The 16,612-nt window shown below is 44.7% G+C and overlaps 1 protein-coding gene and 2 non-coding genes across 10 annotated transcripts in view; 1 reads left to right on the plus strand and 2 right to left on the minus strand.

Moving 5' to 3' along the window:
* The first annotated feature begins 534 nt into the window (after positions 1 to 534).
* Trnas-cga lies at positions 535 to 616 on the plus strand. Its single transcript has one exon. It is a non-coding gene; the product is annotated as a tRNA-Ser (tRNA).
* An 8,311-nt stretch (positions 617 to 8,927) lies between these two features.
* Positions 8,928 to 16,612, minus strand: part of Rnf41 (ring finger protein 41) — a 34,823-nt gene continuing 27,138 nt past the window's right edge. For 7 of the 8 annotated variants that reach the window (XM_033763700.1, XM_033763701.1, XM_033763697.1 and 4 more), the window contains 5 exons: positions 14,803 to 15,074; positions 13,594 to 13,729; positions 13,278 to 13,381; positions 13,035 to 13,079; positions 8,928 to 12,411 (listed from right to left, as the gene is read on the minus strand). In XM_033763700.1, coding sequence (XP_033619591.1) covers positions 12,060 to 12,411; positions 13,035 to 13,079; positions 13,278 to 13,381; positions 13,594 to 13,729; positions 14,803 to 15,074 — 909 coding nt within the window. In that variant the 3' untranslated portion in view covers positions 8,928 to 12,059. The remainder of the gene's footprint in view (positions 12,412 to 13,034; positions 13,080 to 13,277; positions 13,382 to 13,593; positions 13,730 to 14,802; positions 15,075 to 16,612) is intronic. The other variant, XM_010644687.2, reaches the window with a different exon arrangement.
* Positions 14,072 to 14,211, minus strand: LOC117286202. Its single transcript, XR_004517348.1, has one exon.

Here is a 16,612-nt window from a genome sequence, read left to right on the forward strand (position 1 = left end):
GGGCTCCCTGGCGGCGGCGACTTCCGGGGGGCGGCGCCGCTCTTCCAAAGCGCTCTTTTCTCCCTGCTAGGCCCTTTCCCCGGGTTCTGCCTCTCAGCCCGGAGGAGGCCACTCCTACAACACTTCCCAAGGGCCCAGCCCATAACCCCGAGTGCCCTCCCTGCACTGTCCCAGCCCGGAGTAGATCCCTAATCCCGAGAAACTCAGACCCCTTTCCCGAAGGAAGTTCCTCGCTCTACTTCTCGACCAGGCGCTCCTTTTACACCTGACTCGGCCTCACGCGCCACGCCTTGCCCCCTCCCCGAAGTCCCCTCAGACGCGGCCCGGGCCCTGCCCTCCCCGCTCGGCTGGTCGCTTCTGCTCCCCACAGGTCTGCGCTCCTCCAGCCCCCGTCCCGGGCGTCCGACTCAGCCTCGGAAGGGCGCGGCGCGAGGTAAGGGGCGCGGGCTGGGAGTCGCCAGGTGCACGCCTCCCGGTTCCCCAGCCCTGGGTTTCGCCCTTTCTGTAAGCGCGTGGCAAAATGCGGTTTTGGAAGTCACGGTGGCCGAGTGGTTAAGGCGTTGGACTCGAAATCCAATGGGGTTTCCCCGCACAGGTTCGAATCCTGTTCGTGACGGCTGTTCTTTTTCGCTTCACTACGGATAAAGGAAATCCCGGTCCTCGCACTTTCTTGCACTTCCCTTTCGTTCTCGAAAGGGGAAACCCAAAGGTCACACCCCTGCCTAGAGGAGGCCGAGGGTGATCCTGGAAATTAAATTATGCAGCACTGTGTTGGCTGATAGGATGTGAAGCTTTAAAAAAATTCTCTAACTTGCAGTTTGTTAGCAGAACTGTTATAAGGCTCATTCTTTTGAGCGGACAGCAAAGAAATTGGGTAAAGAGTTTGGGAATGTGATTGTTCAGCAAGAACAGTCAACCCGGGAGTTTGTAGGAAAAGGGAGCCTTTGAATTTCGTGACTGGAAGTCCTACCTTGTGTATCCGCTGACCCTGAAGACTCAGAAAATGGCATCCTGTCACTTCTTGAGGCTTGTCAGGTAGGCAGGGCTGGGTGGGGATTACTGAAACAACCTCTGCAGCTACAAGTGCGAGAGTAACTTTCTACTGGGTGCTCGCCATGCGCCAGGTACTGTTTTAAATTCTTTGTGTTTTGGGCAAGCTACGGAATTTTCTTCTCTAACCTCTAAACTCCCTTCAGTCACATCATCCAGTCCTTGATCTGTTGTTAATGGGCTTTTTGCACTCTGTGTGTGTGTGTGTGTGTGTGTGTAAAGGGTGGGAGGAGAAAAAGCAAGACCTTAAGACACTAGGGGTGCTGTTAGGATGGGGGCTTTTAATTCCAGACGGAGTCTTGTTAAATTGCTAAGTAGCCCAGGTTGGGCTGATCATGCGATTCTCCTACCTCCGCCTCCCAGAGTGCTGGGATTACAGAACTGCACCACTCCTTCCAGCCTTGTACCTCATTTCTCTTACAGTGGCATCTTCCCTAAGGATCGCAGAGAGCAGGGGGCTCAAGAGAAATTGAGCTCTCCTCACTCTGCCAGCTATTGCTGAGCAATTCTCCTTGGACCCCTCCTCCGCTATCACTGATCATTCCAGCTGGAGCCCATCAGTCAGCCAGCAGCATTTGCCAAGTTGCATGCAAGGAATTTCTTGACATGCTTCTACAAAATTAAAACAAGTTCTATTTACCATTCTGCCTTCTACATATGTTTCAAGTCAATCTACTTTTCTAAGGGGAGTGCAGGTTGGGCCTACTGCTTTGCCAGGATGATTTTTTTTCCCCCAGCTCTGGGGATCAAACTCAGCGTTTTGCACACGCTAGGCAAGTGCTCTACCACTGATCATCCACCCTAGCCCAAGTTAATGTGTATTGAACGGCACTGAGGCATCCACAGTAGCTGCCCTTAAGCCTACCTTGCTATGGCTTTTTTGTACAGTATCACATGATCTAAGAGAAGAGACCTTTTCTCTCACTACTCTTCCACTTTATATTCCACATAGCAACATTCTCTTATTTTTTGAGACAGGATCTTGCTGTGTGACCCAGGCTGGCCTTGAACTCAAGGTGATCTTCTCAGCCTCCAGGGTGCTGGGATGCACCACCACACCTGGCACTTTTATTTTCAGCAGTATTCTTTTATTTTCCAATAGAGTTATTTGGCCTTGTTCATGTCTTGGTAGGGTGAGGCGGGAGGATTGAGTTCAAGGCCAGTTTGAGGCCTTAAACTACCAAGACCCTGTCTCAAAAAAAAAAAAGCTATGCAGTTTTTAAAATTTTGTTGTAGCCTATAGCCTGGTAGTACATGCCTGTAATCCCACCACTCTGGAGTCTGAAGCAGGAGGATTAAAAGTTCCAGCCTAGCCTGCACAATTTAATAGTTTAGCAAGACCCTATCACAAAATTAAAAATGGGGTTTTAGTTCACTGAAAAGTAAATGAATGAAGTTTTGTTATGTAAATAAGTGCTATTACAAACCGGGCGTGGTGGCTCACGCCTGTGATCCCACGATCACTCAGGGAGGCTGAGGCAGGAGGATCGCTGTGAGTTTGAGACCAGCCTGGGCTACATAGTGAGTTCCAGTTCTGTCTCAACTACATAGTGAGACCCTGTCTCAAAAAAACAAACAAAAAAAATAAGTGCTTTTACAGTAATTACACATACATATTTTGATTTTTTTTTTGTACTAGGGATCGAATTTAGGACATTGTGCTTGTGAGGCAGGCGGCAGAATCACTGAGCTAAATCCCTGATCATATATACATATATATATATATACATATATATATGTATATATACATACATATATATATGTATATATACATACATATATGTGTATATATACATATATATATACATATACATATACATACATATATACATACACATATTTTAATTTTCACCTGGACTGGATTATAAACTGAGTTAGTACTGTGTACTTTACATATTTTCTCTAAGGCCTTATGCATAGATGTGATCAAATATATACTGAAATACTTTTTATGATTACATATCATCTAAGCTCATTTTCTAGTATTGAAATAATTTCATAGAATGTAATTGTCTCAGTACTGTATTGTGCTCCCAGCACATCCCATTTTGCTCTTGCTCTGTTATCTGGAGAGCCAAGACCAAAACTGACCAGCAGAGGGCAACCAACAACCATGTTGTGAAAGGGAGAATAAACCCATGGTTTACAAAATGGAGGCTCTAGGCTTAGTCTAGACCAAGAATGGGAATACAGTAGAGGTAGTTTGGTACCTGAAGGTCATCTTTTGCATTCTCAGATGCTTCTCTTCTAACTTTAAGGACAGGCCAAGGTTTTGAACCTTTGTGTATGATAGGTAATTTCAAATTCCTACCATCCCTCTAGGTCCACACCCCTTTTCATCCCAACAGGTCATCTTTTTATCTTTATGTTACTTGATCTGCCTTCCTTCTCCCCATTCTTACATATTTACAGTCCACCTACTGCTTCAGTTCCTGCTTTAGAGTTTGGCTTTGCTTATCTTCCCTGAAGTTACTGTCTTCACCTTGGCTTACAATACTACTTCAACCTCATAAGGAACTTTCTGTAAATATCCTTCCATAACACCTTGAAATTTTCTTATTCAACTGGATCAGTCATTCATTCAGAACAGACAAAACCTCACTACCATTTGATAATTCCAAATCACCAAATTGTTTTCTTTTTTTTGAGACAAGGTCTTGATATGAAATTCAGGCTGACCTTGAATTCTCAGCAATCTTCCTGCCACAGCCTCCCAAGTATGGATACAGGCATGCACCACCACGTTTAGCTGCTCTATAGTAACTACTATTATCTCAATTTCTTATAGTTTCCAACCTTAAGATTTCTTTGACATTTTCTTTTATCCTGTACCCATCACCTATCAGTTGCTTCCTCCAACATATATCATCTGAACTCATTCCAGGTAATAGGTATGCCACTTCAGGGTACCCCACTTCCATCCCACTTAAGTCCATCCTCCCCTAGCATTACTCTAAAACACTGCTTCCAGCCGGGCATGGTGGTGCATGCCTGTAATTCCAGCACTCGGGAGGCTGAGGCAGGAGGATCGCTGTGAGTTCGAGACCGGCCTGGGCTACATAGTGAGTTCCAGGTTAGTCTCAACTATATAGTGAGACTCTGTCTCAAAAAAACAAAAAACTAAAATAAAAACAAAAAACACTGCTTCCAGTGCCTGGTGCACACCTGCAACCTCAGCACTCTAGAAGCTGAGGCAAGAGGATTGTCTCATGTTCAAGGCCAGCCTCAACTACATATTAGACCCTGTCTCAAAACAAAACATACTGCTTTCATCATAGTACTCCCATCCAGAACCTCAAATCCCTAACTAAGTACAAGCTCCTTTATTCACATACCCTGCCTAAATCACCTTTTTTTTCTTTTTAGTACCGGGGATCGAACTCAGGACCTTGAGGTTACAAGGCAGACTGCAGAACCACTGAGCTAAATCCCCGGCTCATCACCTATTTCTTTTCAATCCTTAACTTTTCCCAATAAGATGCTTCCCAGCTAAGTTGGTCATCTCCATATGACAGCCCAATTCGTGCCTTCTCTCATGAAGTTCCTTTTGTCTCTTGACCTTATAATCAACAAATACCACTCAACAATCTTTTCAGGTATAGATTTAGATCTAGTCAAAATTGCTTTTATATAATTTTTTTTAAAAAAGCTAACATTTCAAAAGCTTTTAATAATCTCCTCCCAAGTTGTTGGTTTGTCCCAAATTTTAAGAGGCTTAGCTAAATCTCTGCGGTTTGTGCTATAAAGCAAATCATTATAAGACCTCTGTTGAATTGACCTCAACCTATAGTTGTTTCAGGGATGGTACACAAAACATGTCTGGAACCCCACAGTTAATTTATGAGCCACATATTTTCTTTATGTGGTTTTTTGAGACAGGGTCTCGCTTTGTAGTTCAGGTTGTCCTTGAATTTACTATCTAGCCCAGGCTGGTCTTAAACTCACAGTGATCCTCTTGCCTTAGCCTCCCGAGTGCTGGGATTACAGGCATGCACCACCATGCCTGGCCTGAGCCACATTTAAACTATTACTTCAAGATAACTTTTTTTTGGTACCAGGGATCAAACTCAGGATGGTGCGCTTGCGAGGCAGATGGTGGAACCACTGAGCTAAATCCCCAGACCTCAAGATTACTTCAGTCTCTGGTACCAAAAACCAAACTACTTTTTAAAAATCAGTTAACCTTATCATGTAGCTCATTTTCCCCGATTTCCTTTGGAATACCTAAGTGTCTCCCCACCCCACTTTGCCGTGCTGGGGATTGTACCCAGGGCCTTCACACTGAGCTATAGCCCCAGCCCTTTTCAAGAGACAGGGTTTTTGCTAAGTTGCCCAGGCTGGGCTTAGAACTTCTCTGGCCTCAGCCTCTCAGAGGCTGGTGATTGTACGTATGTGCTACCATATTCAGATTCCAGGGTTTCCTTTAGCGTCTGCATTCATTCCTAGAATTTTTTGTTCATCTCTGGGCAAAATCTTAACATTAATTTCTTGTTCTTAAGCTCCAGAATGATGCTAACTAAACGTCTATTGACCCAAACATGCTTCCGACCCAGTGTTCCCCAAATTAACTCATTGCTTCACTGCCAAAGGTGCTCATCCTCTTCTCCCTACGCTGGTTAATGACACTCTGTTCTCATCCACATGCATACTGGGAGCCTCAGTCTTTATCTTTGACTCATCTTTGGTTATGTGCCCTTTGCTGATGTGTATGTTTAGGAGTTGATGCTGTGGGATGATTTCTGGGTTTAAAATCCAACTTCTGATTATTAGCTGTGAATTTTGTCCTCTGCCTCAATTTCCCACAGAGAAAATGGGCTTGATAGTAATGCCAAAACTGGTCAGGATGACTCATGTTTAACTTAGAATAGTGCCTGACTCAGTAAGGGCTCAATCTGGTTGCTGCCTCTTTCCTTACTGCCCAGTATCTGACCCTCTCCAGCACTCAGCTCCAGTGAGTCCTCCAAGAGGCTGTTCCTCCTGCGTCCAGCCAAGTTGGTAACTGACCCTTTTGCGGGTTTGGTTTGAGACAGGGTTTCACTATGTAGTCGAGACTGGCCTGGAACTGTGTAGCCCAGGCTGGTCTCGAACTCACAGTGATCCTCCTGCCTCAGCCTCCCGAGTGCTGGGATTACAGGCATGTGCCACCACGCCTGGCTCCATTTGGACTTTTGAATATTTGTTCAGGTGTTACCTCCGTTCAGGTCATGTCTCAAATAAATGTATTATTTCAGACGCCTAGCACCATGTCTAGTATCTGACAGATACATTATTAGTGTCAGCTAAGCAAATCTAACCTGTTAAGGCCTATCATTTTTTCTTCCTAAATATCTCTTGCATTTCAAGCCATTTTATCTACAAGGATTACTGGAAAGCTTATTAATACTGTTGACACCTGTTTCTTGTTTCCTTTTCACAGCCATCAGAATTAGAAGTCATTACAGTTCTCAGATATTTAACTGTAAAATAAAGTTTGAAATCCCCTACTATCCATGAACTGGCCTCAAATTATTTGTAGTCTTATTTTCATTTGTTCCTTCAATAAACTTTATGCTCCAGGTATACTTGTCTCTTTTTCACCATATTCTTCACTTTCTATTCATGTTGGGATTTCATCTTAAAACAGGTAGCAAACTGGTGGAACCATGTTGTTATTGGCACTCAAGCATTTTGCGGAGAGGTACTGGGGATTGAACTCAGGTCTTTGCGCTTGTGAGGCAGGTGGCGGAACCAAATCCCCAGCCTAAAGAAATAATTTGTTCATTTAAAGTTTGTTTGTTTGGTACCAGGGATTGAACTTGGGTCTTTGTACTTGGGAGGCAGGCATGAGAACCACTGAGCTAAATCCCTGGCCCTCAAACATTTTTCTGATACTGGGAATTGAACTCAGGGCCTCAAGCTTGCCAGGCAGATGCTGAATTGCTGAGCTACATCCCCAGCCCTCAAGCATTTAAAAAAAAATGCAAACCAACATTTAAAAGTTGGAAGGTAGCCAAGGATTTAGCTCAGTGGCACCACACCTGCCTAGCAAGTGCAAGGTCCTGAGTGCAATCTCTGGCACCCCCCAAAAAAGTTGTGAAGTAGCCAGGTATGGTGATGCTGGCCTGTAATCCCAGCACATGGGAGGCTCAAGCAGGAGGACTGCAGTGAGTTCGAGACCAGCCTTGGCTACAAAGCAAGACCATCTCAAAAAAAAAAAAAAAAAAAAAGTTGTGAGGTATCAGTTTGAGGCTAGGAGTGTGGCTCAGTGGTAAAGGAGCTGTCTTAGCATGCACAAGACCCTATATTCAATCCTAGCACTGTGAAAAAAGAGTAAGATTTAGTATAGTTTCTTGAGGGCTGGGGATTTGGCTCAGTGGTTCCACCACCTGCTTCACAAGTGCAAGGACCCGAGTTCGATCCTTGGTACCAAAAACAACAAACAAAAAAACCCAAGCTTCTTGAAAAATCAAGATCTGAAAATACAGGGTCCCTGTTCTTTCATGACAGAGCTGCACTGCCAGGTGTCACTTTCTACTGGGCATGTATTTTTTCACCTAGCCACCTTAAAAAAAAAAATTTTTTTTGAAAAACGCCAGGCATGGTAGCACATGCCTGCAATCTCAGCACTCAGGAGGCTGAAGCAGGATCACCATGAGTTCAAGGCCAACCTGAATTGTATAGTGAGACTCTGTCTCACACAAAAAATGCAAAATATACAATGAAGATGTCAAAGTAATGATAGGATAATTTGGTATATATCCTGAAATTACAGAAAGTATTTTTCTTGTGATGCCTTGTTCTTAGAATTGCTGTTTTTGTTTTTTAAGACAGGGTCTCACTATGTAGGTCAGTTCAGACTTGAACTATGTAGCCCAAGCTGGCCTCAAACTCATAGTAATCCTCCTGCCTCAGCCTCCTGAGTGCTGGGATTATAGGTATGCACCACCATACCCAGCACTGTTCTCAAAACTGTTTAATTTGAATCTCTCAAGACTTTATTTAGTAAGGTAGGGATTAGAGGAACAAGTTTTAAAATGACACTGTTAGGCCAGGTGAGACCTACATAGTGAGTCCCTGTCTCAGGAAAAAAAAAAGTAATAAAGTTATAAATAACACCAATGTAATGTGTGGTTTTGGACTGGACCCAAGCTTAGATAAAATTTAGCTATTTAGCTATAAAAGGATTTTTGTAAGAAAAAAAAAGACTTCATGAGACAATGAAGAAATGTGAATATGGATTTGTATTAGGTTAATTTTAAGCACTGGTCTTTTTTGTTTTTAGACAGGGGTTTCACTGTGTAGTTCAGGCTGCCCTCAAACATGCAACCCTCTTGCCTCAGCTTCCCACATGCTGAGATTACAGGTGTGCACCACCATACCCACTCAGCACTGGTCATTTTGGCAATATAGAAGTGTTCTGACTTTTTTTGTTTTGTTTTGTTCTTGGCACACCGGGGATCGAACTTGGGTCCTTGCACTTGCAAGGCAGGCAGCAGAACCACTGAGCTAAATCCCTGACCCCTTAGAAGTATTCTGATTTTTAAAATGTACTAAAGTAAAAAAAACTAAAGCCAACCAATCCTATTTCTCCTAATTCTCCTAGAATTAGAAGTCTGGAATAGATGGCAAACTTTTTCTGTAAAGGGCCAAATATTTTAGATTTTGTGATAGCTACTCAGCTCTGCTAATGTAATGCAAAAGCAGCCAGAGACACAGGGTATAGCTGTGTCCAATATTTTTTTTCACAAAAGCAGGCAACAGGTTGTAAGGTTTGCAGACTTCTGATCTAGAACTAGTGGTACTTCTCCTGATTCCCATCAGTCAGTGACTTTCTCTTCCTCTGCCCCACCACCACCCACTTTGGAGACAAGGTCTCACTATGCAATTCAGGCTGGCCTCCAATTCATGGCAATCCTCCTGCTTCAGCCTCCCAAGAGCTGGGATTATAGTTATGCTCCTCCACACCTGGCTCATTCCTCTGCTCATTTATTGCTCATGAATACTTAGCACATTTATTATGCCTTACTATAGGCCCTAGGGAGTAAGATCTCTGAAGGGAGGTGCAATTTTGCTACATGAACCCCCAGCCCCTCAATCCTACCGTAGTACTTTTCCAGGGTAGGGATTCAATGAATATTTGTTTCTAAAAATCAAATCCAAGCTGGGCACAGAAGCGCATGCCTGTAATCCTAACTCTCAGGAAACTGAGGCAGGATTGTGAGGCCAGCCTGGGCTACACAGAGAGACTATAAAAACAAACAAACAGAAACTATTCTAAAAAGATGTGGCACCAGTCATCACATTCAAAAGAACAAGCAAGCAGCAGGTAAAATGAAAGGAGTTTCAGGGAAAAAAGGAAAGAGGACTACTAGTATCACTGGGGTATATATATATATATATATTGCCTCTTATGCTCTACTTTGTGATGTGGCTTTTTATTTTCTAATCAAGTGTTGCATGTATGAAAGAGCAGACTGAGTGCAGAAATACCCCCCATTCTAACTAGAGTTTCCAGAATACATTTAGATTTGCATTATATGTACAATAAATGTTCAACAAATTTAAACTATAGCTCAGGGAAGGGAAGGAAACTTTCTTCTCTTGCCAGGGAGAAGGTGGTGGCAGGAAATGCTTAGGAAAAGACTTTATCAGGGTTTGACAACCAGAGCAAGTATGGTTGTTTTGGCTTCCCTTCCTCACATTTACTTTCTTGATTAGGAACCACTGAGGGGTGGAGGCTTCCCTGCCTACGATAGAATTCCACACTTATGGGAGAGGTGCCTGTAGGATGAGGGGAAAGGAGCATGTGTATCTTCTGTTAAAAATATTCCCCACGCCCAGGAGCACTGAGGTAAAGGCACACCATGGAAACAACACAGTTTGGATCCCCAGAGAGAGCTTTAGCCGCTATGGATCAGGAGGGAGGAAAGAATGCAGGAGAGCACACATTGCAAAGCAGGTATGAGGTATCCACCAGCCCCAGACAAATGTCTTCCTAAAATTGGTCAGATGTAAGATAGGTTCCAAAGCAAGGAAGGAAGGGAATTAAGTTAGGAGAAAAGCCTAAGTAGAAGAAGAAACCTTCACAAGAAGGAGAGTGATGGTGATTTAAGAATTTAGAGATTTGAGTGAAAGATTTATTATTAGTGTAGTCAACACCATGGAACAGCATGTACAACACAACCATCAACCCACAGAGACACTAGTGCAAAGGGGAGGAAGCCTTAACTGAGCTTCCTGGCTCCATGTGGGGGTGAAGACAGGAGAATATGGGCCTGGTAAGGCAGGCAGGCTGCAAAAGGGAGTGGAAGAAATGTGACCAAACTTAAGTATTGCAGCGTTTTCAAGTTCCTGAGCATGATGTCCTGGAGCTGGAAATATATCCTACCTCTTTTAAGCTTGTATCCTTCTATCTCAACCCCTGGGATCCAACTACCCAGACCAATGGCAAGCTGGTCTGGAATAAAACTCCCAAAAAGAAGCCATTCTGTGGTGTAGAAAAGCTCCTAATCCCTCTCCAACCCCATTCCCACCTGCACATTAAAATAATCACACCTACCCCCCACACTTACTCTGCCAGTTGCCACGGAAGGCCCCAGGTAGCCCAAAATGGAGCTGAAGTCCTTAGGTGCATACGGCAGAGCACAGCCTGTTTTCAGACACAAAGATGTAATTCTTAATCCTGTTTGTGAGGCGAATCTTAGAACCCAGCTATATAGCTCCAAGGAAATGGGAGGAGGGCTGCCTATTAATGCTCTAAATCCAGGGTTTTACACTGAGACACTGGGCTGGGAGCAAGTTTCTTCAGAGGTGCAGGCATCGATGCTGGACTGTCACATCCATCACAGGAGCAGAGGAAGCTCCTCATTGCAGACAGGGTCATAGGGAGTGGAACAGGCATCATAGAGTCAGCCAACGACTCTCTTGGCTCTTCCTATATTGCCAAAGGTTGTGCTGAAAAGGAAAAATGTAAACATACCCCATCCCTGTCCCGCCATATCCAGAATCCCCACAACAGGAACACCAAAAAATAAAAACTAAAAAAATAAAACAAAAAAACGTTTAAAATTGTTTTTTTTCTTTTTTTCATTTCTTAAAAAAAAGTAAATAAATTAAAATGCCAACAATGTAGCTGGGCTAGAATGTGGTGTCAGCCCCAACAAGGCCATTCCTTAAAAAATATATGGAGGACAGATTGGGTTTGTGAAATATAAACAAACAACAGCCGAAGGAAATTATCAAAATAACTACCATCACAGGGCTGGAGAAGGGTCTATGAAACTATCATGGGTGTGCCAACAAAAAGCAGTGCCTACCCTGTTTCAGCAAAAGCCAAAAAGCAGCTTCTTGCTGAGCATATGAACCCAACAGCCTAACTCATACCCTAGCCCTGTCATTCCCTTGTTAAAAAGTGTAGGAAGGAAGAACTCGTCTGGAAACGTTTAGCATCCCAACCTGTGCACCTGCAGTCCCAGTGGGCACTGCACCTTAAGGTGGGCTGCATAGCGAAGTGCTTGGCACAAAGATCCAGGCTTCCCCGGAGCTCAGTGATGGCCAGTTACTTCTAGGGTTGTGGTTCCACCCTTCCATTTCTTCTGGATGTCTGTTCCCCAGAGCTGCCCTCTAAATGCTTAGAGTCAACAGGTCTGCCTGCTCCAATTCCTTGGTTTTGGAGGAAAGGGATGATCAGATTCCTCACTCCACCTTGATCCTCTAGGGAAAACAAATCTCTTTGTGCTTTCTGCAAATATCCGGAACCACAGACTCTTGGCAGGAAAATACAAAAGTGGGGACTTTCCTACCCAGACAAAATTTACAGGCATTTTTTGGGGGGGAATATGGCAAACTGCAGGAATCTGTGTTCCCCCTCCCCGAAAGGCTGAGCAAAGTATCCCAATGGCCTTCAGTGCCAGAAAAGCAGGGAGATTTGTGGCTCGGTCTTAAAGACAACAGGGAAGACTCAAGGCCCAGCTGCTGGAGTGATAGGGTTTTCGAATTTCCATCTCTTTCTGATAGCCAGTCAAGCTCTCCTATATCTCCTCTACACCATGCGCAAATATCATGACAAGGCCTGGCTCCTGCACCATGTCATCTCCCATGTGCTGGTTCTCACAGGCCATCACCACGACAGCCTGCTTGCCAGGGATGCGCTTGGCCACGTAGTTCTCATAGAAGCGCCGGTTCATCTGTCTTGTCTCTAGAGTGGCCAGACCTTGGGGCCAGCTGCGTTCGTGAGCATTTTCGATGAGCTCGTTGACAATAGAGGCAGGACAGCCACTTTCCACTAGGGAGCGCTTGATTACAGCCTGGAGCACAGCGTCTGGGGTGGAGATCATCCCTCCCCAGCGGGTCACTCTGGCTGGCTGCAGGGAGTTCACCCACCTGTGTGGAGGGGGTTGGAGGTGGTCATTACAGCTCATTCCCTTTCACTGCATTGGTTTCTTCTCCTAAGTAGGACGACCACCCACCCTGTGGTTAGCTTGACTGTTTTTTCCTTCCTGCATTGTCTCAGAAACCTCAAATCTTTCCCTAGTTGACCCCATCTGAGTCACCACATATAACTCACCAGATTAAATCCCACAAGACTATGTTCTGTTCCTGTTTTCTTTAAAATCCCAATCTTAATGCTTAACATACATTGTGCCTGGCACATAATAAGTGCTCAACATATATTCACTGAATGAAGCAATAGTTCCACTGTACTGTGTCCCACTGGGTACTATTTGTCACACACACACACACACACACACACACACACACACACAAACTTCACACTTACAGTGAACTATGAACTGTATAGGACTCCAGAACTGAAAGAGATCTTAAACTTTGGTGTTTTGTTTTGTTTTTTTGCTGCATTCTAGATCAGTTTCCTGGACTTGCACTCTGCCTCCTCTCTGTGTTGTAAGCTACCGGAAGACAGGGACCATAGCTTCTATTTCTTTTTGGCCTGCCTAGCACTCCATAGCCTTTAACACAGGGCTTTATTACATGGCAGTACTCACCTAATTCCAGATAAACTGCATCCTCGGACAGGCTTCCCCTTCCATCTACCCAAATAAATAAGAGATCCTGTACTGCAGCTGAGGTTATCCTCTTCTCTGCCCTTGTCCTTCACCCCAACATCTGAGAAGCGGTGGCCCTGGCCCAGCTCTTAACTGTTCTCCTCCGCCACTCCCCTGCTCTTCCTTTCAGGCCTCGATACCAGGATGTGGAGTGAGTGACTCCATGTCCTATATGACACTCACTCTAGGATCTCGTTGTATTCAATGGTCTCCTCCAGGTTCTGAAGGTTGGGGTTGACACTGCGGATGGCGCGCATGTATGCCTTTAGCAGCTGGATGTCTCGCTTCTGTGGGAGAGAAGCAGAACCAGGCTTGATGGTTAAGACAAGCATTTATCTGAGAATGAGGGCAGCTGAGAGATCTGAGGAACCCCAGGCTACAGGCTTCTTCAGGAAGACAGGGATAGAACTGCCTACTCAGTGCTTAACAAAGTTCCATCAGAGAAGCCACTAGATAAATGTTAGATGAGTGAATGCCATGAGTGTTCTCTGGGCCCTACCTGCTCTGCCAGCTGGTGTTTGTGTTCAGCTGATGTCTTCTCCAGCTCTGCGATGCGTGTCTGCTGCTGCTGGACCACAGAACGCAAGTGCTTAATGCAGTTGTGGTTTGGCAGCTCATCTTTGGGCATCTCCAGGCTGCAGTCCAGGTGGGGAAAGAGCAAAACCGACCCATTCAATGAGACGTGGGAAAATGGCTTCTTCAGTGACAGAAAAGACTGCTGAGTGGGCTTTCTCTTATCCTAAATTTATTTTCTTTTTTTCTCTCTCCCTTTTTTTTTGGATACAAGGTCCCTCTGTGTAGTTCAGGAGCTGGCCTTGCACTTACTACGTAGCCCAGGCTAGCCCTGAATGTGCATCAATCCTCCTGTTGTTTGTTCTCTTTATTTTCTTCTCCCAGACTTCCTCCTTGTCCCTTTGCTGTCTCCTTTCTCTGAACTCTTTTCAGCCTCCAAGATACAGTGTTACAGGGTTTCTACCTTTTTTCTTTTCTGTTTTTTTAAATAGCTCTCCCTGATCGGATGGACCTCATTAACTGAAAGGGAGACTGCTATGTGTCCTACCAGGCTACCTTGTTAGCATTAGGCACAGGTGAGCAGGAAAGGCACAGACCAGGATAAGGAAAGACAGTGTTTAACTGACTGCATGGCTCTCCTCTTACTGATTCCGCCTGTGTACTTTTTTTGGGGAGAGGGGCTGAGTCTTGCTACATAGCTCAGGCTGGCCTCAAACTTATAACCATCCTCCTGCCTCAGCCTCCCAAATGCTGTGATTACAGGTATGTGCCACCACAACAGGTTTATTTCTGAGAAGCCCTGGATTTACTGCCCCAACTATCCACATTATTTCTAATATTTCACATTTCTCAGATAGACAAAAAAGGACTACAGGAACATGAGAAGTCTGGAAATTAGAGCATTCAGCCTCACAAACAGATGGTAGTACTGGACCCCAATGGAAGAACAACATGAATCAATCTTTAGTGTCATCACAAGATTGTTGAACTGCTCTCCTCTTATTAAAGCAAGAGCATAAAGATCATAGTTGGAAAAGCAACAAGGAGGTGAGATCTTAGGGAAGATCAGAAAGCCAAGAAGGCCAGGAATGTCCTTGCCTACATCTGTGAGCCCTCCCCAGCTGCAAGCAGTGTCAGAGATAGGTGTACAATGGGAGGCCCTGATTCAAAGAGGGCAAAGGGAAAGAACTCTCACCCACAGCCCTGTTCACAGGTCACAGGCCGCTTCGGGTTGTGCTCACAGTCAGTAAGGTGAGACATGAGGTTGTCAAGTCGGACAACGGCACTGCAACCAAACACAGCGTTGTCACAGGCAATCTGCAGCTTTGACAGCATGTTCCGCATGATCCGGGGCACTGGGCGGAGGTGGGCTACAGTCACGACGCTACGGTCCACGGGACACGTCTGCTGCTGAGAGAACCACTGAGTGATACAGGCATTGCAGAAGGCGTGCTCACAGTGAGGGGCCTAGGGAGGGAAAGGCAAAAGGGGCACAGTGAATTAGCTGGAGGAGAGAACCTGATGTGCTGACTACAACGCCAATCAAGCTGCTGAGCAGCTTCTATGACTAGAAGTCCCTGAGCACGTGGCAAATTATACTTCTACTATGAGCAAGGCATTTTGGGGTCACCCTTAAGATAGGTTTCCTGTGCTCAAGAATACAAATGGGAGGGCTGGGGATTTAGCTTAGCCACTGCCTGCCTCTCAAGCACAAGGCCCTGAGTTTGATCCCTGGTACAAAAAAAAAAAAACTTCAATTGGTAAAAAAAAAAAAAAAACTTCAAATGGGTTGTAAGACAAGACAAACAAGTAAAAAGTTATATAACAAGAGACATAAACAACATTCCAGGACAATAGGAGAGATGACACAAGGCTGCCAATGATTAATTGCCAACTGATGGCATACACACTAATTGCCAAAAAAAGTCCACATGGTGAGACTAAGTCAACCAAAGTAGGTATTCATGAAGAGGGCAGAGTTTGTTACGGGTCTTAGAAGATGATTCCAACCATAGATGTGGAGGAGAGGGGCAAAGATTTACAGGGAAAAATTCAAAGTAAGAAGGCAGAAGGTACATGGCTGGTGGCCAATATCCCACCAATGGGGAGCTGAAGTGAGAGGATCACTTGAGCCTAGCAGTTGAAGACCAGCTCAGATAACAAATACAGTGATATCCTGTCTCAAGCAAACAAATAGAAAATGCAGAACAAGAAAAGTCTAGGGCTATTTTGTTTGTTGTTTTATATAGTTGTTTACTTTTTAGATAGGTTCTTCCTGTGTAGTACAGGCTAGCTTCAAACTCTCCATCCTCCTGCCTCAGCTTTCTGAGTGCTGGGATTACAGGTACGTGCCACCACACCCTGCAGACAGGGTCTTGCTACGTAGTTTAGGCTGGCCTTGAACTCACTATGTAGCCCAGTCTGGCCTTGAACTCCTGGTGATCCTCCCAAGCACTGGGATTATAGGTATGTACCACCATGGCCAGTATTTTTTCTTTCTTTTTTGTTCTTTTAATGTGATATTTGGGATTGAACCCAAGGCCTTGCACATGCTAGGCAAGTGCTGTACCACTGAGCCACATCCCTGCCCTCAATTTTATAAAGATCGTAATTCAGCCAACTTCTCAGAGGATTCCCTGGTCCCTGTACAGATACCATCTACACAAGACACAGGAGGCATGTAGCAAACAGTGTTGAATAATGACTAGAGTGCTATATCCCACACGCTTTACTAGGTCCTTAAGATGTGTCTTCAAGATGCTCACCACTTTTTTACAATCATTCTACAATTTGCAGCCACAGTGATCATTTCGTTGGTGGCTGTAATCCCAGTACTTTGATAGGGTAAGATAGGAGGATTCCAAATTAAAGCCTAGGTAATTCTGTGACTTAGCAAGAACTCATCTCAAAAATAAAGGATTGTGGCCGGGCATTTAGCTCAGTGGTTCTGCCGCCTACCTTGCAAGTGCAAAGGCCTGAGTTCAATTACCGGTACCAAAAAAAAA

This window comes from Fukomys damarensis, unplaced genomic scaffold, assembly GCF_012274545.1.
Source record: "Fukomys damarensis isolate Sample0158 unplaced genomic scaffold, DMR_v1.0_HiC HiC_scaffold_15, whole genome shotgun sequence".
Taxonomy (NCBI): Eukaryota; Metazoa; Chordata; class Mammalia; order Rodentia; family Bathyergidae; genus Fukomys; species Fukomys damarensis.